The sequence below is a fragment of the Alexandromys fortis genome, unplaced genomic scaffold, assembly GCF_014885135.2.
Source record: "Alexandromys fortis isolate MF-2015 unplaced genomic scaffold, M_Fortis_MF-2015_v1.1 scaffold_97, whole genome shotgun sequence".
NCBI classification, from domain to species: Eukaryota; Metazoa; Chordata; class Mammalia; order Rodentia; family Cricetidae; genus Alexandromys; species Alexandromys fortis.
This window is the reverse complement of record NW_026067981.1, coordinates 2,804,681-2,828,495: the sequence shown is the minus strand read 5'-3', so window position 1 is coordinate 2,828,495 and position 23,815 is coordinate 2,804,681. Positions and strand designations below refer to the sequence as shown.

General features: G+C 40.1%; 1 protein-coding gene across 7 annotated transcripts in view; it reads right to left on the bottom strand.

Annotated features, from left to right (window-relative positions):
- The window catches only part of Nme7 (NME/NM23 family member 7), a 141,180-nt gene that overhangs the window by 42,967 nt on the left and 74,398 nt on the right, over window positions 1–23,815 (bottom strand). For all 7 annotated transcript variants that reach the window (XM_050158276.1, XM_050158274.1, XM_050158269.1 and 4 more), the window contains 3 exons: window positions 20,856–20,920; window positions 18,751–18,819; window positions 15,836–15,937 (listed from right to left, as the gene is read on the bottom strand). In XM_050158276.1, the coding sequence (XP_050014233.1) occupies window positions 15,836–15,937; window positions 18,751–18,819; window positions 20,856–20,920 (236 nt within the window). The remainder of the gene's footprint in view (window positions 1–15,835; window positions 15,938–18,750; window positions 18,820–20,855; window positions 20,921–23,815) is intronic.

Genomic DNA, 23,815 nt, shown 5'->3' with positions numbered 1-23,815 from the left:
CCATGCTGTCTGCCATGATGATCATGGACCACCCCTCTGAAACTGTAAGCCAGCCCCAGTTAAGTGCTTTCTCTCTGAGAGCTGCCTTAGTTGCAGCGTCTCTTCACAGCCGTAGAACAGTAACTAAGATGCAGAGCAAGGCCTTGTCTGTGGCCTTCCTATGTATTATGTTAGGAGACACACATAATTACATTTCTTTTTACCAACGGATTATTACAGCCACGTAGAATAAGATTACTGTGCAAATTTTATAAGGTTAATAAATAACTTTATTTAAAATGAACCAGTTTCATCGTATTGATTTTATAGTTTCAAAAACTTTAAATCTACTTAACATTAGAACATCTTCAGGGAGAAAAATGGTCACAAACAGTCCTGGATTTAATGAGGCTGAGACAGATACAGAAATAGATACAAGCACACTATGAGGGGAGGTAGTAACATTTGGGCAAAAGTCTTACATTGGTAAGAAAGGGAGAGATGACGGCGAGTAGATTACTGGGTCTGAGCTCAGCTAATTCGGTTACAAGCACGGAGACAGAAGTGAACTGGGAAAACGATTACCAGCACATCGGCTCTTAGATCAAGTGGAAGTGCCCAGGTGTGAGGAAAGGATTGCTAATCACCAGTCTTAAGGTGCAACCATGGCTGAAGTCAGGGTGGGGGCTGGGATGGTGGAAGAAGAAGAACAAGTTGTGTGGCCAAGTTACTGAACGACCACTTCCGTGGATACAGAAATCAAAACGGCGCCAGGCACACCTACAGCGCATGGATGCTGAGTAACCTTCACAGCAAATTAAGGGTGCTCTGAAAGTTTTCATTTACTTAACTATAGCCGCATGTCATCATAAGGACATGCTGAACCAACATACATTGAGCCTACGTACTGAATGTGGTCCCCTAGGTTATAGGAGCTGTAATTCCCTATCATCTCATGGCATCACGACAGGCACAATGTGGCACAATGTACTACCCTCCTGACTGTGGTGATACCAGTACAAGTAAACATACTCTGCCAGTCATGTGCCCATACAGTTATGCAGGCGTGGTAACATCAGATAGTAACAGAGGACTATGTGACCAGTTTAGGTACGTCTCATGCTGGTCTTTGTATCCCTGGAGTACTCCTACTTATTACAAGAAGCAGCACGCCATGCTACATGGGAATCAGCCTCCACTCTGACTGCTTAGGTTTTCATTTGGACCAGCACAAGAGGTCTTGGTTAACTGAAATGTCATGTATGCATAGGACACATCCGAACAACCATACGCTGTGGAAGTGAAATGCCAAGAGCGATCTTTCCTCATCACAAGCTCTGTTCGTGCTTCAACAGATTCCCCTAATTATCCCAGCAGATTCCTGTTCTTTCTTCTATTTATACTCTATGGTGAAAACCATCATGCATACATAATCTGTCCTTAATGAGCAGAAATAACTTCCAGATACAACAATGCCACACTATGGACAACAATTTCATTTAGTATCATAAATAATAATCTTTTAGAAGGAACTTGAGTTCATAAATGATAGGATATGCTGAGAAAACTGGACTCCTTAAAGATTAGTATTTATTTGTACTTAAAGTTAAGAGCCTTTCAAACCGTCAAATTCCTGACATATTCATGCCTCTTGACAACCTGTGCCCAGCTCCCACGTGCTTGGTTATTTCACATCTCATCACAGGCACTAAAAATTCTGCTCAGGTAATCCTGCAGCGGGAGGGAAATTCCATCTTCATGAATGCCCTCTAAGTCTATGGCAGTGAAAACAAGTTACCGAACAGTACGGGAACCAGCACAAAACTGAAAACAAAGAGAACATTTATTTCATTATTCTAGGGCTGTGTGCATGTAAATGAACACCACTGAGTAGAACGGGTACGTCCAGTGGGTCCAGTGGGTAAAATATGTCTGGACAAAGACCGGGTCACTCCCCTGGTAAGCTGCTCTTCCCGTCTTCATGCTGCAGGAGAGAGGCGAGGACGAAAAAGCTGTGTCATGGCTCAGCGTCCGCAGAAGTAAGATTCACCTTCATTTACTCGGCAACCTGTTTACCCGCAAAGCCACCTACGCCGCTCTGACAAGGGGCACCGTGGTCATTACATTGTCAGATTCTCTTCATTTGTGAGCCTCCTTGAGATTTAGCACTCTGGGTCATACCCATGTTCCTCCAGTTCCCCTTTACTCACCCCACATGGTGCCATGACCCAATCTCCTTCTTCCCCCCTTATCTTCTGGATCTCCCTGTTTCATCACATTTAGTGCTGGTCCTGTCTCTTCAGATGACACTCCAGTCCCTAACTTTTCTCAACAACATCACCTTCTGGCCAAACCTAATCTCATTATCTTCTCTCCAAGCACTTCCTCTTCCTAATTTCCCTCTCTTCATGAACAGAACCACAGTTCAATCGCATAATCTAGACAAAAAGGAGTCACCCCCAACTGTCCGTTCCCTCCTTGAGCCCCAGTGGCAGTCTATCACATCATATGGATTTTCCTTTTGGCACAGCATGCCGTCGCATGTCCCCTTCCTAACCCTATTGCTACAGTTTATTCTCCTATTATGTTTAGACTTTAGTGGTCTCCTAACAGGCTTTATCCCCTTTGTTTACACAATGCTCACTCTCGTAATCCACACAAACTTAATGACTAGGACTGTATGATCTTTGCAGAGCCGACACACTGGAAGCTCATGAACGGTGCCTGGAGTATCAGTATCAGCGATTTAGCAGATGAGTGGACAGACGAATCAAAGGACTGGCAATGCCCAAACTTATACTCTTCATGGGAGACAGAGTAGGAAAACTCAGCCACTAGCTACCAGTGCTCAAAGGTCCTTTGGCTATGTTTTCCAGAAGTGTTTATCTCAAGGAATTCTCAAGAAAACTCCTTTGACATATATGTAATCACCATTTGACTGACTTTTTTTTATCTTCACGTATGTGTACGATGTGTGTGTATGTGTGTTGGGGCGAACATATGTGTAGAGGTCAACGGATAACCTTAGATGTCCATCATTTCCTTATATCTTGTTTGAAATGGAGTCACATTGTCTGCCACAATGTACAGTAGCCTATAAGGCTCAAAAGTTCCTGGTGATTTGCCTGTCTCTCTTCCCATCTTACTACAGAACATGGAGATTACAGATGCAGGCTCTAATACCTTTGCATGGATTCTGAGGATCTGAACTCAGGTCCTCACACTTGTGTGGGAACAAGCACTTTAGCCACTTTCCTAATCAATTTATCTATCATGTATATTGATGATTTTGTTTATCAGAATTTTGCAAACTTGGCACATATGGCTAAGAATGAAATTGAGAACCCTGAACACTAATTCTGTGTCTTTGAAAACGACCTGCTTTGGAACTTAGGATAATGTCACTGACAAAATGCCACAGGAGATGGGGACAATTAATAAGAATAGCATTAGGTTTTTAAGTATATTACAATATTAAGACAAATTTGAATTCCCTCGAGAAATAAGGTCTTCTGGTATACACACACTTATGAATGGCCACTATTAACATAGTGTTACAGTAAGTGATCTTTCAGGTCATTTGTTAGGCTTATACATTACTATATTTTAAAAATACGTTTTGCTAAAATGCATTAGCTCACATTCTTTCTTTTCATGCCCTCCCCTCCCCTCCATCACTCCTACCCTTCCTTTCAATTTTCTATTTCTCACTGGGTATCAAACCCAAGGATTCACATATGCTAAGAAACCACTTCAGCACCGACCTCTAGCTACAGACTTTATTTTATTCATATTTGGACACTATCTCACCAAATTACCTGCTCTCAAACTTGCAATCCCCTTACCTCAGTTTCCTGAGCAGCTGGAATCACAAACCTGTGTCACCACTTCCAGCGAATTCACAATTCTGATGTACGATACCAAAGCATAAGACCTTGAGGCAAGAGTCTCATGTAGGGAGAATAAACTCTGGTCCTTGCAGTTAATATTGTGCATATTTCCTTTGTTATTTATTTTCTAAAAAGGAAACATTTTGCTGGGACTGGTGATATAGCTTTTAATTCTACCTACCTACTTGAGTGGCTAAGGCAGGATAATCTTAATCTTAAATCTTAAAAAACATTATTATTTTACTCTATGTATGGGTGTTTTGCCTGTGGGGGCCCACAGAAGTGGGTCCACTCCACCTGGACTGAAGGTCAGAGCTTACGCCTGCTCTTGCTCTTTCAAAGCTATAGGTAAGAAGTCTGACTTCTTACCTATGGTTACAAGCAAGATATTCTGACCTAGGGCATTAATTGGTATTTTGGATATTAAGATGGCCCACAGAGGTGGATCTGCTCCACCTTGACCAAAAGTCAGAGAATTCAAGCCTATTCCTGCTCTTTCATGTTTCAGACAGGAGGTTTGACCCAGGGAGTGGCTGCCTACAGGACTCTTGGTCTAAGGTGTTGTTGCTGCATGTCCTGCCTAAAACATCAGAATGCTTAACTTGGGAAATAGTGGCTTGATGTCTCAGGTATTGAGGTAGGTAATTGTTCTGTTTGTCCTTTCTGTCATGCTAAAGTCGTCTTTGCCTCCCCCGTTTTGTATTGGGGTACATAAGCATATGGAGGATAAATGCGGGTGTATTCAGTATTCACTGAGTTGCCCTCCTGGTTCTATCCTGTGTCTCTGTATTTCTTTCATATCTCTGTTCCTCTGCCTGACATTTCTAATCCACACTCCCCTACTCTAGAATGTACGAACCCTTCAAGGCTGGACCCTGACAGATGTCACTAAACGTGTGGTTAAGACATTTGCCTGCATGTATGTCTATGTACCATGTGTATGCCTGGTGCTGTGGAGGCCAGAAGATGTAGGCCTGGAGTTACATATGATTGTCAACCACCTTATGGGTGTTAGGAATTGTGCCCAGGTCCTCCAGAGAGCAACCTGTGTGTTCTTTATTTCTGAGCTACCTTTCCAGTCCCAAAGATCATAATCTTGAAGCCTCCCTGAGGCTACAGGGTGAGTTCAAGGCCAGTCTAGGCTACTTGGTGAAACCCAACCCCAAATTAAGAAAGCAAAAGAAGCGGCTAGAAAAGCCCAGTGGTAGAACACATGCCTATCATGTGCAATTCCCTGGAATTAGCACTCAGTGCCACGCACGCACGCACGCACACGCACACACACACACACACACACACACACACACACACACACACACACGGAGAGGGAAAGTGACACAATTATATGTTCAGAATGTGTTGAATTATTCCATTAATGAGACCATTTAATAAACTACAGCATATTACTTGGATAACTTTGCTTAGGGTTGCTGTAACCAGGAAACAGATTTTCTCAGTATCTTCTTGTCTTCTTTGAGGGCTTTTTAAAATTACCTACCACAAAGAAAAACCTTTCCTCAAGGGTTAGATTCTAGGGGCCACTTTATCCTCTTCCCAGTAGAATTGTAAATACTGACTATAATCTTGTTAACATAAAATTCATGGTTAAAAAAACAACTCATTCCATCTTCTCATTCTCTTCTAGATCATTTGGTCTCCGATTTTTCTCCATCAAAGCACTGCTGGGGGTCTATTACAAAAATCCATTTTTTTTCTCTTATAGAATTGGAACAAAGTAGCCATTTTAAAAACAAATGCCAACTTTGAATTGATGCATTCGCTACATCTCACACAAGGATGTACTTCACATACGATGTCCGCATTGCACTGATCCCTATATTTTAAGTATTCAAAAACCATGCACATTTCTAAAATCACTGAAGCAGTAAAGCCTCCACACAGATTGAATTGCAAAAGGGTTACTTGGGAACTCTGAGAAACAAAGCATAGCGACCAGAGCTTACACCAAGGAATCTTAAGAACATTCCAGTATCTTTGCTGCATACAGAACTGCAGCCATTCTCCACCCGCGGCTCTTGGATGAAGCTCTGCCAGGTACAGTCTTGACCGAAACCTGAGACTTACACAAGTAACAAAATAGCCCCCACAGGCCTCCAGCTCTAGATAGCACAGTCCAGCTCTTAAGTGGATAGGCCTGGTTAAAGCAGGTATTTTGGCTACGATGGAGCTGTGTCCCTATAAGAACTCTGGCGCAGTCCTCTTACTATGTATGTTCAAAAAACATAAAATGCTGCTTTATTCACGTATTATTTCAAGTTTTGAAAGATTTACCTTACATTATTAATCCATTTAAAATAGTAAAATACCTGTTTAAACTATTTGCATTACTTATTCACCATTAATGTTATTTTTTTACAGTATTATATTTTGTTGATAAATGACTCATTAGGAAAAAAAAAGGCTTACTTTTGGCTCATTTCCCCATAAACATGAAGAAAAAAAGCCTCCAGAAATTACAAGTCATAAATGATACAAACATTTATTAGTATGGAAATGTTTTGTGTAGTTATTTTGATTCTTTACCCTTTAATCAATTGATCTTTGCTTTTATAGTATCTTCCATTATTTTTATTTATAATAAATGCAATACACATTTATTAGTGTGGAAATATTTTGTGTAGTTATTTTGATTCTTTACCCTTTAATCAATTGATCTTTGCTTTTATAGTATCTTCCATTATTTTTATTTATAATAAATGCAATACACATTTATTAGTGTGGAAATATTTTGTGTAGTTATTTTGATTCTTTACCCTTTAATTGATCTTTGTTTTACAGTATCTTCCATTATTTTTATTTATAGTATGTAATACAAATAAAATGCGATATAAATGCAGTACTGAGGAAGCAGTGCCCAGAAAAACGTGCATGCTCAGTTCAGATGTGTCCCTTCCCTGCTCCTTCCGCTTTCCTCCACGTCCGTCCCCACTCTGCTTCTTCCCCATTATCTCCCACCCCATGGCCTGTACTCACTGCAAGCCCACAACTGTCCCTCCAAGCCTCTTCATCCCATCTCATGGGTCCCTTTCTAGTTTCCTGGCTTCTCCCATACTCACTCCCAGCTAAATACATATATTGATGTTTAGAAGCTGCACCTGCATATGGAAGGACACACAGTATTCATATTTCTGAGCCTAGGTAGTCTTGCCTACATAATATTTTCCAGCTCTATCCATTTCCCATTTATAGAAAGCTCCATAAACTCATTTCTATCTACAAGTGCACGACATCCCATCATGTGTATGCATGCTATCATTATCTATCCGCCCACTGATGGGCATCTAGGCTGACTCTGCTTTCTTGCTATTGTGAAAAGAGGCGCAGTAAACATGTGTGCAAGTCTTTCTGTAGGCTGCAGGGCTCACATCTGTCTAGAAGTGATGTGGGTGGGTCATAAGGAAAGTCAGGTCAGTGTTCTGAGAGGCCACCACACTGCTGTCCATAGGGGCTGTCTCAGTTTATGCTCCCACCAACAGCGAATGAAGCCTCCCCCGCCCCCACACCCTCTCCAGAATTTGTCCTTATTTGTTTCCTGATGATTGATAAGCTAAGCTATAGAAAATTCTATTTTTAAATCAGTGAGATGATACATGGACTTATGCAATTCAACCATTTAAAAATATAATTGTTTTTGTATTGGATTCTGCTTTCAAATATAATTAAAGGAGAGGCTTGAAATGCAACAATTCAATAAATTCTCAAAATCTATTATTCCCAGTAATTATGCTAATAGATTCCTGGTTAACCAACTTTCCTTTTCTTGTCTTTTTTTTTTTTTTTTTTTTTTTGTTGGTTTGACTCAGAGTGCAAAGTACAGAATACAGTATGTTTGGCAAATAAAATCCTCTATGTAGGGGCAAAAAGTCAGAAGATACATTTTGTTTGGTGAACAGCCATTCATTCTTAATAAATTCATGTGTGAGCTGCTTAATGCAGTCTCTGCACAGCCCCATGTATCAACTGTGACAAGACGAGGACGGAGCCGTGCCATGGATGTGGACAGATGCTGTTCACGACTGCGCCTCCTGCTTCCAACCAGCCCAGGCTAGTTAGCATTCTGAATAGCAACTCATTCTTTTGTATATTAAAGTGCAATAGGAACCAGCATCCATCAGGCTACTCAGAGAAAAAGCGAAGGAAACCATGAAATAAATCAAACCGCTTTCCCTTATGCTACTAAGGTTTTAGAAATAGTAAAACAAAATACATTTTAAATGACATGTTTTATCTCGATTCCGTGACTTCACCTTCAGAAACAGAGTTGAAGGTAATAATATAAACTTGTGCAAACATTCAGACGTCTCCGACATCTACATAGATGAATAAAGATGAAAAATCAGCTACAGCGGGAAGATGAGCTAAGCTCTGTGCTGAACACCTACACTTACATAGCTTTTTGTTTTCTGAGACAGGGTTTTTCTGTGTCACAGCCCTGGCTGTCCTGGAACTCACTCTGTAGACCAGGCTGGCCTTGAACTTTGATCCGCCTACCTCTGCCTACCAAGTGCTGGGATTAAACCTGTGCGCCACCACAACCTAGTTTTTTAGCTTTTAATATCCATGTTTACAAGTCTTTGTAGGGGGGGGGGCTTGCAAACATGTACTTGTGTGCACATGCGCATGCGTGTTTATGTGTGGATCTATATGTGTGTGCGCTCATGGAGGCCAGGGAACAAGCTTGGGGGATATTCTTCAATCCATCCAGACTACTTCTCTTTGAGAAGGGTCTCTCACTAGCCGAGAGCTAATGAAGAAGGCTAGGCTGCCTCAGAAAAGATCTACCTGTCTCCACCTCCCTACTCCTGGAATTACAAGACCATACTACCACACCTGGCTTTTCATACATGAGTTCTAGGGACTGAGCTTAGGCCAAAACTACTTTACCAAAAGAGCCACTTCCCTAGCCCCACATAAGTATGTTTAATAAAATTAGTGCAAAACTTATTAAGTGGGTATTATAAAACATTAGTTATTGGATGATATTTTAATCTCATTTTTAAAAATGCAAAAGCACAATAGTTGAAAACCAAGATTAGAGTGTTTATTTTTGAAAAGAAGAAAAACAAGAATGAGAATCAAGTTTTGTTTTCTTGAGTTTTAGTTCTTTTCCATAATTTTGCTCCTCTGGGGAGTGACCTGAACTAGCTGACATGAACTGCGTGGCTGGCCAACTACGACAGAAACTGGGAAGGAAACAACACAAGCAAACGCGCTTCTTTCCATCCCTCACAGAACAGGGAAGACCCCTTCGGTTTCTGTTGTTTGAATTCACTTATGAGGAATTAGGTTCAAGGAGAGATTTGTAAGCCTGGGGAGAGAGCAATACAAAAACCACTCCAAAATATAGCACATGGTACTTATATTTCTGGGAAAGAGAGCCAGCTACTCCTCTTAAAGAAAACAGAAGATGGGTGCAGTACTAAGCAGACACTATAGGACTGGCAGCCAAGGTCTGCAGTCAGCATAGTCCCCAGGAGCATCTATAATGTAAACTGTTCTGGGGCAGAAACGGACACAACCATGCACTTCCATCGGTTTCCTGGCTACTGTTAAAGCCCATGGATGCATGCTCATTGCTTGCTGAACTCTTCCTGCCCACCTTCAAGTTCAACCAAACGAGAAGAAAAGTTTGACAGGACTATGGAAGCATCTATTGACCCTCCATCTTCAAGGGATATGTTCAAAACCCCAGCAGATGCATGAACCCTGGCATTGCTTTTTCTGTCCATAAAAACTTTTAATAAAGTGACTTTATCAAGTAAGCACAGTAAGACATTAATAACTAGAATAATACATAAAATTATAGTAGCCTACTATAACAAAAGTCATACTTCTAGAAGTTTCCATGTATTGTTTTTGGACCATGGCTGGCAATGAATAACTGAAACTGTTGCAAACAAAACTGCAGCTAAGGGAGACAGCTTATGCATAACGCTTGACTTTGAAATGACTTTACCATGGCTAGTTTCAGAATTTATTGGGAAAACTATTTGTCCTTGGAGTTAGACTGCCCTGAACAAAGGAAAGAGTTGGAAAAATACTAGACAATTTGGGTAATAAGGTTTTTGCTTTTAAGTCTGAGTCTAGAAAAAAACAGAAATAGACAATATTTAAATACATCTCATCGAATCTGGTATTTATCTAAAAAATAAGTAAAGTTCATTTCTACTAATTAATAATAAATTGGGGAGAAAAGACACATGACACCTCAGTCACTCATTCATATTTATTGTCACTTTTTATGTGAAGTGTGTTGAGCCTGGGTTTTATTTAAAATGTAAGATATCTTCTTAAAGTACTTTTATGAAAAGTACAGACTTCTTTCATAATATGAATAACCAGTTCACAGATAATATCAGTGAATATTTTCATTATATTTGAATTAAGATTAAAATATCATGATTTTAATTAACTACATAGAAACAATGATTTTCGCTTATTATCTGGTATTAACAAACAAAAATCCACATTCAAAATTAGAAAGGATCACATATGCCTACAGGGTCACACTTGAGGGCTCTTAAAGGCCTTCTCTTTGGCCTTGCAAGTGTCTGGACTGTCTCATCAAGATATAAACAAAGTGCCTTACTGACCACATCCTGAGAATATCATGGTTCAGAATTATTAATGCTAATAGTAACTGAGCCTGGACTCAAACCTGGCACTGGGATGGTTGGCTTTTTACCCACAAATAGACTTGTAAAATGACGGGCTCTTTTGTATCTCCAATTGGTCATTTCCCAGAGTCTCAAAAAGGTTTAAGCATATTTCCATTCATCTCAATGCCCAGTCTACTGTCCTAAGCAGTACCCCTGGGAGATGACACTTGAAGCTGACAAACAGCACGTGACTGTTAGGGAGATAAAGTCGGCACACGTGCGCCAGCCTCCTGGGATTCCAAAACGCTAGCAGCCCCTGCTGGTGCTGTGGCCCTTCCCAGGGTGCACTGCTCCAGGGAAACTGTAAGTCCTGCCTTCTGACTGTTAGAGTCCTACATCTTACAGGCAACAGTAAGTCGACTGAGACACTGGGCAGTACAAAGCCTGCCCCCACAGTGGCACAATTCCTTCAGCAGGGCCATACCCACTCTGACAAGGCCACACTTCCTATAGTGACACTCCCTGTGAGATTATGGGGCCAATTACATTCAAACCACCACACTATCCTTGACCTGAAAGGGTAGATCCTCATTTCCCCTTGGGGAAACTCCATTCTGTAAGATTTGCCCACTTAGATCAAAACCCCTGTGAAACCTTGGTACTGACTCCAAAGCACCAGAATCATTCATTTTTTTAAAAAGTAGTCTTATTCTACTTCCTGAAAGTACTTATCTAACTCTTCATTTATTTTCCATTGCCTGTGAGCTTCTATTTTCCTTCTTATAATAGATTACAACAACTATCTAGCATTGTCTTGACTACTACTAGATTTTAATAAATAACTGAGTTGGTTTTATTCAACTTTGAACTTATGCCTGTTGAAGCTCTTAAATGTGAGGAGTCCCTTGAGCCAGTCAGTCTGTTCTCTTTATAGATGATGTACTTCCAATGGAAGTCTCTTTTTGTTCTTAAAAGACAGAAAATAACAGGGGTAAATATTGTAAACAAAAACAGTTTCCCATGAATTTTCTGATCCACCATGGGATTCTTTTATATGATCAAAACAGGAGCCCTGTAAACACACTGTGGTGGTCTGAATAAGAATGTCCCATATAGGCTCATATATTTGAATGCTCAGTTATCAGGGAGTGGCACTATTTGAAAAGGATTAGGAGGTGTGGCTATGTTAGAGGAAGTGTGTCACTGGGGTGGACTTCTGGATCAGGATGTAGCTCTTGGCTTCTTCTCTAGCACCATGCCCACCTGCCACCATGCTCTCCACCATGACGATAATGGACTAAGCCTCTGAAACTATAAAGTAAACCCTCAATTAAACACTTTTCTTCCTAAGAATTGCCTTGGTCACAGTGTATCTTTATAACAATAGCATCAGAACTAAGACATATATGTTACTAGTGTCAGAAAAATTATTTCAGCATAATTTCTGCTTTTTATTGTTCCTTAACAAAATAAAACAACTCAGCTTACTTAAAGAACAATGATTATTATTCTAACATTTTTCTCCCCACTCGTCTCTGAATTCTCCACATTCTAATCCAGGCAATGTGAGTCGTCCTAATCTCCTAATCTCATATAATTTTAGCTTCACTAGAACTACCACATGCTCTTCTGAATGAAGAAGGTTCTCACTCCAAAGGCAGCGGTTAGCATGCCCTACCTTACTCAAGCACACTTGTGAAATCAAGATCTAAAGCAAAGTCACCCCCAAGCTCATTCAAGTCTTCCCAGCCTGCCCACCACCTGCCGTGCGGTGCCTCATGGCACATTCCCGAAGAACTCAAAGTGAGGAAAATTGGCTGGTAAAGCTTACAGCACGCTAGGCACTGTTCTAAGAGCAGGACCACATTAGCTGATGGAAGCGTCACACAGCCTTTGTTGTTCTTGTTGTTTAACTGATGAATAAACAAGGAGCACTAGCTGGTGGCTCTGCTTCCCAGCCCGACTACGAAGCAACTAGGCATTATGCACCCTTTCTCCTGCTCTTGACCCCACAGAAGCCAGACACGGGCCACTGAAATGTGTGAGACCCTGCTGTTGCTCTGACAGCCTCTCCAATGGCTCCCCTTTTACACAGAGTAAAAGCTGAAGCCCTTCAGTTGCTTACTTATCCTTCCCGTGTCTTCCCCCACTTCCGCTCTCACCACAGAGGCCTCCTGGAGCCTTCTAACATACCAGGGGTACTCCAGCTTTGGGGTTTGCTGCTCCCTCCGTCTGGATTGCTAAGAGACTTTTCCTTACCTCTGTCAACTCTGTAACCTTGCCACCTTTCTCATTCTTCCTTTCCTGGCAACTCTATTTCTTGTCTCTGCACTGCTTCCCCCCACAGCACTTGGGATACACAGTGTATTATACTTTTTAGGGTCTGTTCAAGGTCTGTTCCTTCCAGTAAACTGTAACTTTTACGATGGCTCAAGGGCTATTGCCTGGTCTGTTAACTGCCTTATCTGCAGTCTAGGAAAGTACTGAATGTATGAGAGGGCCTTGCAAAATACTTGGCAAATGAAGAAGGAATGACCCCACCCAAACAACCAATTAATTACCATAAATAATACAATATGAGTATGAGAGCTGGAGCAGAGGTCAAGAGGATGAACGAGAAGGATTTGTTGATATATTGGAAGAGATATCTTAGAGGACTGGTCCAGAGAGAAGGGAAGACACGGCTAGCAAAGGAACAAGGTGTAAAATTTCCATGGGCTAAGATAACTTTTTCTAATTTCAGAAATGCTTACTGGAATTCTGCAGATCTCATGTTTTCTAGGGCAAGGATTCTAAATCTCGCCTTGTCCTAACAACCTCATTTTGAAGCCTGTGAAGTTTTCCCAAGGCCATGTGTCAAAATGCACAAATATGTAGGATTGATATTCAAATACTTTAATCACATTTTGTGATACCTTATAATACATGTACTTATTAAGTTCTAGTATCAGTTCATAAACAACAAAAATGAAAACCCCAAAATGAAAACCCACAGTGCAGTAATCCAAGTACACCTCCTGGAGGCAAGATCCAAGAACTTGAAAGTCTCCAAACTAGACCATGAGACTGAGCTTCTGAAAGAACAGGAACTTAGCTTAGCCATTTTCATTGGCCCCAGTTCCAGAACCTAGCAGCTTGCACATACTACTCCAATGAGAAATGTTCACTGAATAAATATCTGTAAGAGAAGCAGCATGGTTTTCCTTCTAGTACTGTCTTGTCTATGGGTACCCACGTGCTCACTTCCCAGGGCTTCCTCAGTGAGCACTTCCTCTGCCGTGCCTGCCTGCACTTGAGCACCGTGAGAAGGGAGGAGCTTGCTGTAAAGTGATGCTTTTGCACAAGTCGAATCACATCCTCTCCCACCGCTTCCGTTCAGATGCCATGCTCTACAGTAAACTCCCTTGCTACCCATCCTTAGGCTGGGCTACCTATGCTAAAATTCTTGGTTCCCATTTCACTTCGCTGAAAGCTCTTTGAAATTTCTGGTTTCCCCCCCCCACCCCTGAAGGTTGACCTCAAACTTGCGAGCTCAAATGATCCTCCTACCCTACCCTTCCACGTGTTCTGGCTACCATGGGCACCCATTTGCCTAGTTGAAGCTTCTATCTTTACATCCATAAGTGCCAGTACTGGTTCATATTTACTGTGTTTATGAGAGAATGAAACAATGACAACACTTCATTCATTTCTTTTTTGTTATTTCTATTTCTCTAATTTTTCTTATTTGTCAGCTGATCATTCAGATTCTAATTGTCTCAAAAATGAACAAAAGCCCCATTTGGCTATCAGCAGAAATTAAAATCAACAAAATGGCTTTCTCCTCAGGTCAGTGGTATCCTTTCTTGACTCCTCAGGCTTGACACTGAGTAGATACACAGCATCAGCACCACGCTCTCCCAGAGTTCTCTGCACTAAGCATCGCCTTTCACAACCCATGTTTCATTTCCAGCCGTTCTCTCCAAAAGATACAAAGGAGGCTTCGCTGGATTTCTTGATTTTTGTCAGGTCTGTTCCTTTTTCACTTCTAGAATCCCTTTCTTTAATCTCTTTCAATTTAATTTACTCCAGTTATACCAAAGAAACAATTCTGTAATAATTCTTAAAATTGAGTTACATATAAAGAATTTTCCTCTCTCCTAATATATAAGAATTATATTTTCTACCTTATTTCCTCTACTTAGGAAAAGACTTATTTCCCCAGGCTTCCAAAGATGCACTTCACCGAAGCCAAGGAAACAATCTCACTGTGGACCACACCGAAACCAAGGAAACAATCTCGCTGTGGACCACACCGTAGCCAAGGAAACAATCTCGCTGTGGACCACAGGAAGTTCTCGGCCCTTCACTGTTGCCTTCTCGTCTATGAGGCGACCTTTTCAGACCCTTCCATGTTGCCCGCACCTCATCTTCCTGATGGAGGTGGGTCTTGTAATAATAAAGAAACTGCCTCGGCCCTCATAGGACAGAAAATTAGGTAGGCGGAGTAGACAGAAGAGAATGCTGGGAAAAAGAAGCTGAGTAGTGAGTGAGTCGCCATGATGCTCCCACTCCAGACAGACGCAGGTTAAGATCCTCTCTGGTAAGCCAGCTCATGGGCTACACAGAATATTAGAAATGGGTTAAAACAATATGTAAGAGCTAGCCAATAAGAAACTGGACCTAGCCGGGCCAGGCAGTGTTTGAAAGAATACAGTTTCCGTGTAATTATTTCTGGGTATAAACTAGCCATGCGGGCGGCCGGGTGCCGGGGACGCAGCCCCGCCGCTCTTAATTCAACATCTTCCCTTCACGTCTTTCTTCCTCTATCATGGCTGCCCTTACCTCAGTTGCTCTCTTACCACACAGTTCTTCAGCACGTGAGTTTGCCTCAACTACCAATTGCTTGGTCTTTCTTTATTTGTGGTTTCCTCTGTAGGTCTAATTGTTCTAGAAGCTCCATACACGTACTTGTACACCACTGCTGTAGCCCACTTAGACAGGTTCAACTGCTCATATTTTCTTATGCTTCTAGAATAAGGCCCTCATTTTGATATTTTTTATATTTAGTTTTATACCCTTTCTATTTGAAAGGATACTACCTCAGAAAATTTTATTTTAAAATTTAAGAAAATTACTTACCTTGACTCTTATTTAACAAATGGAAACGAAACAGTGTCATAATAAGTAATACTTTGTTCTCTATTGTCACTAGGCAAATAACTATTCTTTTATAAAACACTATTTTGAACAATTTTTGTACTTTCACTTTTACATAATTTATAAGATAAGAAAACTAAAAACTGAACTTGTTAAAATATTTAGTTAATTTGTGACACAAAATAGGGCAATAGTTGAAAGACTTACCGGATCAGAAGGCCCACAGAATTCTCGAAATGTCTTTGTAGGATTGTTCTGTTGGATCTCCATTGCCACACAAGAGCCAGAGCACATTTCTGTCACCATGTCCTTTGATAGACAATGTAAGAGAAAACAGAAGAATTAACAGAACTGAATATTTTACCCTGATTCTTAGTTGCACGACTTCCCCACTATTTCCAATCTGAAAAAAGGCCACCTGTGAGGTTGTTCCCATCTGTGTCCTGGGCGTTTGCACTTCTTGAATGATGGCCACATTTGCTTCAAGTGTTTGTCTCATCCCTGCATCTCCCAGCATCCCTGCATCTCCCGGCATCCCTGCGTCTCCCAGCATCCCTGCGTCTCCCGGCATCCCTGCATCTCCTAGCATCACTAGCACTTTAAGGCCATGCTTTGCCTCCTCTCATCACCTAACATCATTTCTAGCATGTCTTCCTCATATCCCCTTTCCCTCAGCACATCTTCATCAAACTTATATTCCTAAAATAGAAATAGTGCTGTTTTTCCTGGAGGACCTTTAAAGGTGTATAATGTGGTTAGCAATAAGGAATAACATCTAGAAGCTTGAAAAAAAATAGAAAAATAGAAAAAAACTTGTTTCTGTGTATCAAACAGTAGGGGCCAAGGGACCGTGACCCTTGGGAAAGGGGAGGGGGAAGTGTAGTAAGCCAGATGATTCTTCCACCTTGCTGCGTAAAAACATCAGCAGACAGCAAAGTACAGCAGTACCCAGCATTCCCACAATGCTATAGAGACAAAGACTTTAGTTAAGGAGCCCAGCAGACAGTATTTTCAGGGTAGAATACAAGAGAACTCTATACCCTACTGAAGTACATTTGAACGCATTGGCACAGGAGACCACTTCCTAAATGTATTCCCAGCAGCATAGACAGAGAGAAACAGTTAATAAATGGGACCTCCTGAAACTGAAAAGCTTCTGTAGAGTAAAGGGCACGGTCAACAAGACAAAACGTCACCCTACAGAATGGGAAAAGATCACTAACCCCACATCAGACAGAGGTCTGATCTCCAGTATACAAAGAACTCAAGAAATTGAACACCAAAAAACATATAATCCAATAAAAAAAATGGAGTACAGACCTAAACAGAGAACTCTCAACAGAGGAACCTAAAATGGCTGAAAGACACTTAAAGGAAATGCTCAACATCGATGTGAAATGGTATGAGGAAGAACAGGACCAGAGAGAAGCACATCTCAGCGTCTGGAACACTCAACACCGAGAAGCACTTGAGATAAAAGTGAAACTGAATGCAGACTTTGAGGAAGATCAGCAGGTGGGGTTTCTGAGATGAGTGAAGGCCAGCAGCAGAGCCATGCTACACTGGACGGTGGTGAGACATGAGGCTGGCTTATGCCAGGCCACACTAACCCTTTTAATGACTTTGGTGCATCTATAATACACAGAGATAAACTAAAATAACTTATCATAGGACATATTTAAATATTATCCCAGATGCTGTCATCCTACCCACTGGAAATGACAGAGTTAGAAGAAAGAGCTTCATTAAGTAATGTGATACATATAACCCTACCCAATAGAATCATAAGTGCACCCCAAAGCCACTTTGCTACTTTTTATACATAATTATGTTGGATTTGATTTTCTATTTCACGCTATTATAGTCCTGCCTACACATAAAATGCCAAGTTCTCAGTTTGAAGAGATAGCAAACACATTTTCTGAAAAGGAGAAAAAAAATCTGCCTTTCTTCATTCTTCCTTCTTTTTGTCTGTGTCTCTCAGTTTATGCTACTGTTGGCAGCAGCCAATATTTAGAACAGCAGGTATATAGACTATTCCAAATGAGCAAAACAGAAGGACGAACAGACAATCGGACAAAGACTGCAACCAAACACATGTGTTCCTTTATAACTTAACTCAAAATGTTTTGGTCTCCCAATTTTTAGCTAATAAGAAATTTTCTAAAAACTTGGTTGTTTACCTTTTTAAAAGAGTCTTTGGCTGACATAAGACAGTCAGTTGCACATGGAATGGTTCTTTAATGTCTGTTCTTACTAGACTTCAACTTCAATGAACTGACCTCATGTGCCTTCATCACAAAACCGTAGTCTATAGTAGATGCTCAATCAGTATATGCTGGTCTCATGATAACAGAATAAGGTCAAAATTATCCTTTTAAAGACAATTTTGAAGTAAGTTTGAATGTAAGTATAAAAATCAACAAAAATCTACTATCAAAGACTACTACTAAACTAAACAGTAACAGAAACAACAGCCACAGCAGCTAATATTCACCAAGTACTCTCAATGAAGAGATCACGTTACATGATTTGTTGGATTAATTCTTACAGCCATATTATAATATTGCATCATTTTCATTCTATACATAGGCTAATAAAAGCTTTAAAAGATGAAATAGCTTGGAGGTCCTAGGAACTGAACTCGGCCCACTAACTAGCAGCAAGCCCTCCAAACCACTGAGCCCTCTCTTCAGCCCCATGCTGAGTGTCTTTCATTCATCTGTCAATCACATTTGCTCTTTTAAGAAATAACCACTTCAGATTCTTTGTATTTTCTTCTCTCCCTCATTTCTTTTTAATCTTTTTTTTTTTTTCTGAGATAGGATTCACTAAGCTGCTCAAGCTGGCCTTGAACTCCTGAACCTCCTGCTTCTGCCTCCCAAGTATTAAGTACAGTCATACACCATTACCTGGTTCTTTGTCCACTTTAAAAATTAAGTTAACTGTCATCTTACTATTGAGCTGTTTGAGTTATTAGTAGATTTGGATATTAATCCTTTATCAGATATATAGTTTGTAAATCATCGTTAAAAATACGTTCAGTAATTATAAGATTTCCAAGATTTGAAACACACACATTACTTTCAGTTGCATTATTTTACATTTATTTGGATACTTACATTATACTCAGGCACTACACCTTTATAAACTTCATAGAATTCTTCAACATTAACCCGATCCATATTGAACTGCATTAAAAAAAGAAAAAAGCAAGTCAAACAAGGGAGCCGGGCTTCGCACTCAGTATATATCATTCCTTGCACACATACTTTAACTTTTTGCTGTGAGGCATCTTTCCCCCACACTAGTCGTGGAGACACTATGAAGCCCAGGCTAGCCTTGAACTTATGACTGCTCTGGGTCCGCATTCCAAGAGGTGGAATTCCAGCTACTTGCCACCATACCTGTATTCCTCTTTTAACTTCAAAATGTAAATCTTGAATAATTTATTCTTAGAAGGAGAAAGTATTATTAAAGGTTTTATGCATGTACCATCTCATAATTCTCACAATCCTATGGCATAAGGACTTAGCATGTTACTGCTAGGACTTAGCAGCACCAGGAGACCTTTCCAAATTGCCCTCTGTCAGTCCAGGAATCTGATCCCAGTGACCACGCTCTCATTCACTACTCTACAAGGTTTAAATGGCACCCTATTCTTGATAGGGTTTCAAAACAGGCATTGACAGTATAATGCTGTTTACTGGTAGATTAGACATACAAAGAGAAAGATGTTGCTAAGCACAGGTCCTTCAAAGCATATTGAGAGAATGGAAAGCTATACTATTGCCCTCCCATGCATTTGGAAAAATCGTTAAAACTGGTTTGTAATAAAGCACTTAGACATGTCAGCAGGACTTCCTTCTAGACATCAAATCAAGTGTGACTAAGATATATGTGCTTATGAAACACAACCTAACAACTTCTTATCAAGGTTGATTTTAAATTCAGTTAGGAATAAAATTTTATGTTTAACAGTCTCACCGATTAAAACACGAGTTTAAAGAAAAGGCATCTGAGCCCTAGTTTTACCTCCTTTGCTGGTCTCTCCTATTGCCAAGGCTGCAGCTCACTGAGAACTGCCAATCTACACAGTAAGCAACTCAGGTGGGAAGGAGTGACTGCAATGGACAGACAGCGTGACTATTATAGGGAGGGGGTCGGTTTGACTTCAGTGCTTTCTGCTATATTCATTCAACTTTTACTACTAGTACATCAAAATGTGACATTCAATATAACTTTAATAAAAGTCTATTTAATCTACAGCACAACCCACAGTGGCAAATACTAACATTCCCATAGCCTATAAGAGAAACTGAGGCTAAGGATGCCTGACCAGGGTCAATGCCTAGAAAACTGTTGACCCTAGATTCTGAAAACGCTATCTCTGACTCTAGACATCAACAATTGATCGTATTTACCATTACACTATAAGACCCCCATCAGAAGTTCATATTTATCATATTTATAATGATTTCTTACCAAATGTACCAGAGATTAGAGCACAAAGGTATCCACTGCTACCAAAATATGTGTTATGGCTCCAATCACAGACTTTCTGAGATTGTCTCAGGAGGCAATTCTAAGTGAGTGTGGGCTTGAGGCTTAAGAGCAACGGGGGAGAGTAAATACATTAACACTTGGGGGACAGTGCAGAAATTAGCCCCAGGTTGAGAATGCCAAAGAATCTGAGCTCACATTCCATTCTTCCTTCACTGTTTGCTAAGAAACCTAGAACACAGGATGCTCACTGACACACCTCACCTTGATTCTGTTTGCCATTTGTAAGACGAAAACAGTCTTGCTCCCTACTTCTCAGCTGAAGTTCTAAGAAATGAAGAAACTCCGAAGCTTAAATCAGGTTTATCAATATATTGAACGTTAGTATTTCGGTGAACGGTTATATAGATTAAATAACTAAAATGTCTTTTTATTATCAAGTTTTGAGTTCAGGTTTTTGTTACTATTGTTTTGTTTTGTTGTTGCTTTTGTCTAGCCTGGAACTCACCACATACTTCAGGCTGGCCTCAAATGCACACCCACCTCTCCTTCCAGAGTGCTGTGGTTAAAGGACTACTCCACAGATCCAGCCGGGTTATTGAATTTGTATGTCTTTGATTTTAATAAATTCAAATCTCAAGTGCATGGTGAACAGTTAAACACAGTTTAAGGCTTATTAAAAAACAATTCTTCCATACATTATGGCTCACTGCAAACCACTCACCATCTGCATCGCTGAGATGTCAAAACATGCATCTCGAATAGCTATTAAGATCTTTCCCAACAGTCCTGAAAAATGAAGAACAAATTGGTTCAAAATATAAACATTTTTAACTATTTCAGGTTACTAAGAGACACAAATTTTCAAATCAGTGTTCTTTGTTTCTACTCCGCATAAGGAAAACGCAGCATCTCTGCAAGAGACATGAAGAAAATTCCTGAAGAGCTTCATACTTAATCATCTGATTCTCTCGGTAAATGCTTCAAGAATATCAATGATGGTCTGAGAACAATGTGAAAGGCTTCTAAGCTACTATTTTCCTTTAAGGCCCCATAAATCTAGTAATGTAGATAGCATGAAAATCAAATGACTTTAAAAGAACATTACCAAAAAGTAAAATGACAGGATACAGGATTTAAGAGGAAAAAGTCAAATAGTTGAAAAGGTGGACAGGGATTTCAAGGGGGAATGAGAGTGTGTATTGTTCTTAAGTCCTGAAGGAGGAGAGGATGATGGACGATACATAAAGAGAGAAAAGTGTGAGTGACTCAGAAGAGACGAGGAACAAGAAGGAAGAGAGATCACCTCTGACTGAAGGTCTGTGTTCTAGTTTGTGTAGTCCCCCGTGATATACACTATAGTGGTCTGAAGAAAAATGGCCCTCAGAGGCTCCTCTATTAGAATGTTAGGTTCCTAGCTGATGGACTGTTTAGGAAAGATTAAGAGGTATGTGGTCTTGGAGGAGGAGGTATGCCACTTAGGGTGAGTTTGATGTTTCAGAAGCCCACACCCAGTTCAGTCTCCCTCTCTCTACCCCTGGCTTTTGTATCAGATAGCTGTAAGTTCTCAGCTACTGCTCCACTCCAGTGCCATGCTTATCTCCATAATGGAGACGGACTGACCCTCTGAAACTATAAACCCCCTAGTTAAATGCTTTCTTTTATAAGTTGCTTTGGTCATGGTGTCTCTTCAAAGCGATTTATCAATCACTAAGACATACCATGATCAAAAGAAACTTGGGGTAAAGAGGATTTATTTCAGTTTACAACTTATACTCTTCATGAAGGAACTATAAGGAGAAACCATCTGAGCCTTGGATCCTCTGGTACCTGGAAGACTGATCACCAGAGACACAGCCCCAATTACACCCATCAGAGGAAAAGATGGGTAGACAAGGTAAGAACACACTCAACACCACAAAGAGCAACACGACACCAACAAAAACTAGTGGCCCTATAACAGTAAGACTTGAACATCCTATTATAGATGAAACAGAAAAAACTGATCTAAAAATATAACTTTAGGAGAATGTTTGAGGTCCTTAAAGAGGAAATGAAAAATTCGTTCAAAGAAATGGAAGAAAAGACAAACAAAAAATTGGAAGAAAATCAACAAATCCCTTAAAGAAAACCAAGAAAAAGCAATAAAACAGATGAAACTATTCAAGACTTGAAAACCAAAATAGAGACCATAAAGAAAACATGAACCGAGGGTATTATAGAAACAGAAATCATGAGAAAATGATCAGGAACCACAAATGCAAGCATAAACAGCAGAATACAAGAGATGGAAGAAAGAGTCTTAAACATTAAAGATATAATAGAGGAAATAGACTCATCAGTCAAAGAAAACATTAAATCTAACAAAAACACAACCCAAAATATTCGGGAAATATGGGACACCATTAAAAGACCAAACCTAAGAATATTAGGGATAGAAGAAGTCCAACTCAAAAACACAGAAAATATATTTGACAAAATCATAGAAGAAAACTTTCTCAACCTAAAGAAAGATATGTCTATGAAGATACAAGAGTTTACAACACCAAACAGATTGGATAAAAAAAAGTCCCCTCGCCACATAATAATCAAAACACTAAACATACAGAATGAGGAAAGAATACTAAGAGCTACAAAAGAAAAAGGCCAAGTAACATATAAAGGTAGACCTATCAGAATTACATCTGACTTCTCAACGGAAACAATGAAAGCCAGAAGGTCCTGGTCAAGCATTATATAGACACTAAGAGACCACAGATGCCAGTCCAGACTAGTATACCCAGCAAAACTTTCAATCACCATAGATGGAGAAAACAAGATATTCTATAACAGAACCAGATTTAACCAATACCTAGTCACAAACCTAGCCCACACAAAGTACTAGAAGGAAAACTCCAACCTAAGGAAGTTGGCTACATCTACAAAAACACAAAAAAATAGATGATCTCACAGCAGCAAATCCCAAAGAAGGGAAAAACACACACAATAACATCACCAAAAATAAAAACTAAAATAAAAGGAGAACTGAACAGAGAATTCTCAACAGAAGTTCAATGGCCAAAAGACACTTAAGGTCATGCTCAACCTCCTTAGCGATCAGGGAAATGCAAATCAAGACAACTTTGAGAAACCATCTTAAACCTGTCAGAATGGCTAAAATCAAAAACACCAACTATAGCCTTTGCTGGAGAGGTTGTGGAGATAGGGGTACACTCATCCATTGCTGGTGGGAATGCAAATTTGTGCAACCACTATGGAAAGCAGTGTGGTTTCTCAGGAAATTCGGGATCAACCTACCCCTGGACCCAGCAATACCACTCTTGGGAATATACCCAAGAGATGCCCTATCATACTACAAAAGTATTTGTTCAACTATGTTCATAGCACCATTATTTGTAATAGCCAGAACCTGGAAACAACTTAGATGCCCTTCCACGGAAGAATGGATGAAGAAAGTGTGGAATATATACATATTAGAGTACTACTCAGCGGTAAAAAAACAATGACTTCTTGAATTTTGCATGCAAATGGATGGAAATAGAAAACACTATCCTGAGTGAGGTAACCCAGACGCAAAAAGATGAACATGGGATGTACTCACTCATAATTGGTTTTTAGCCATAAATATAGGACATTGAGCCTATAATTTGTGATCCTAGAGAAGCTAAATAAGAAGGTGAACCC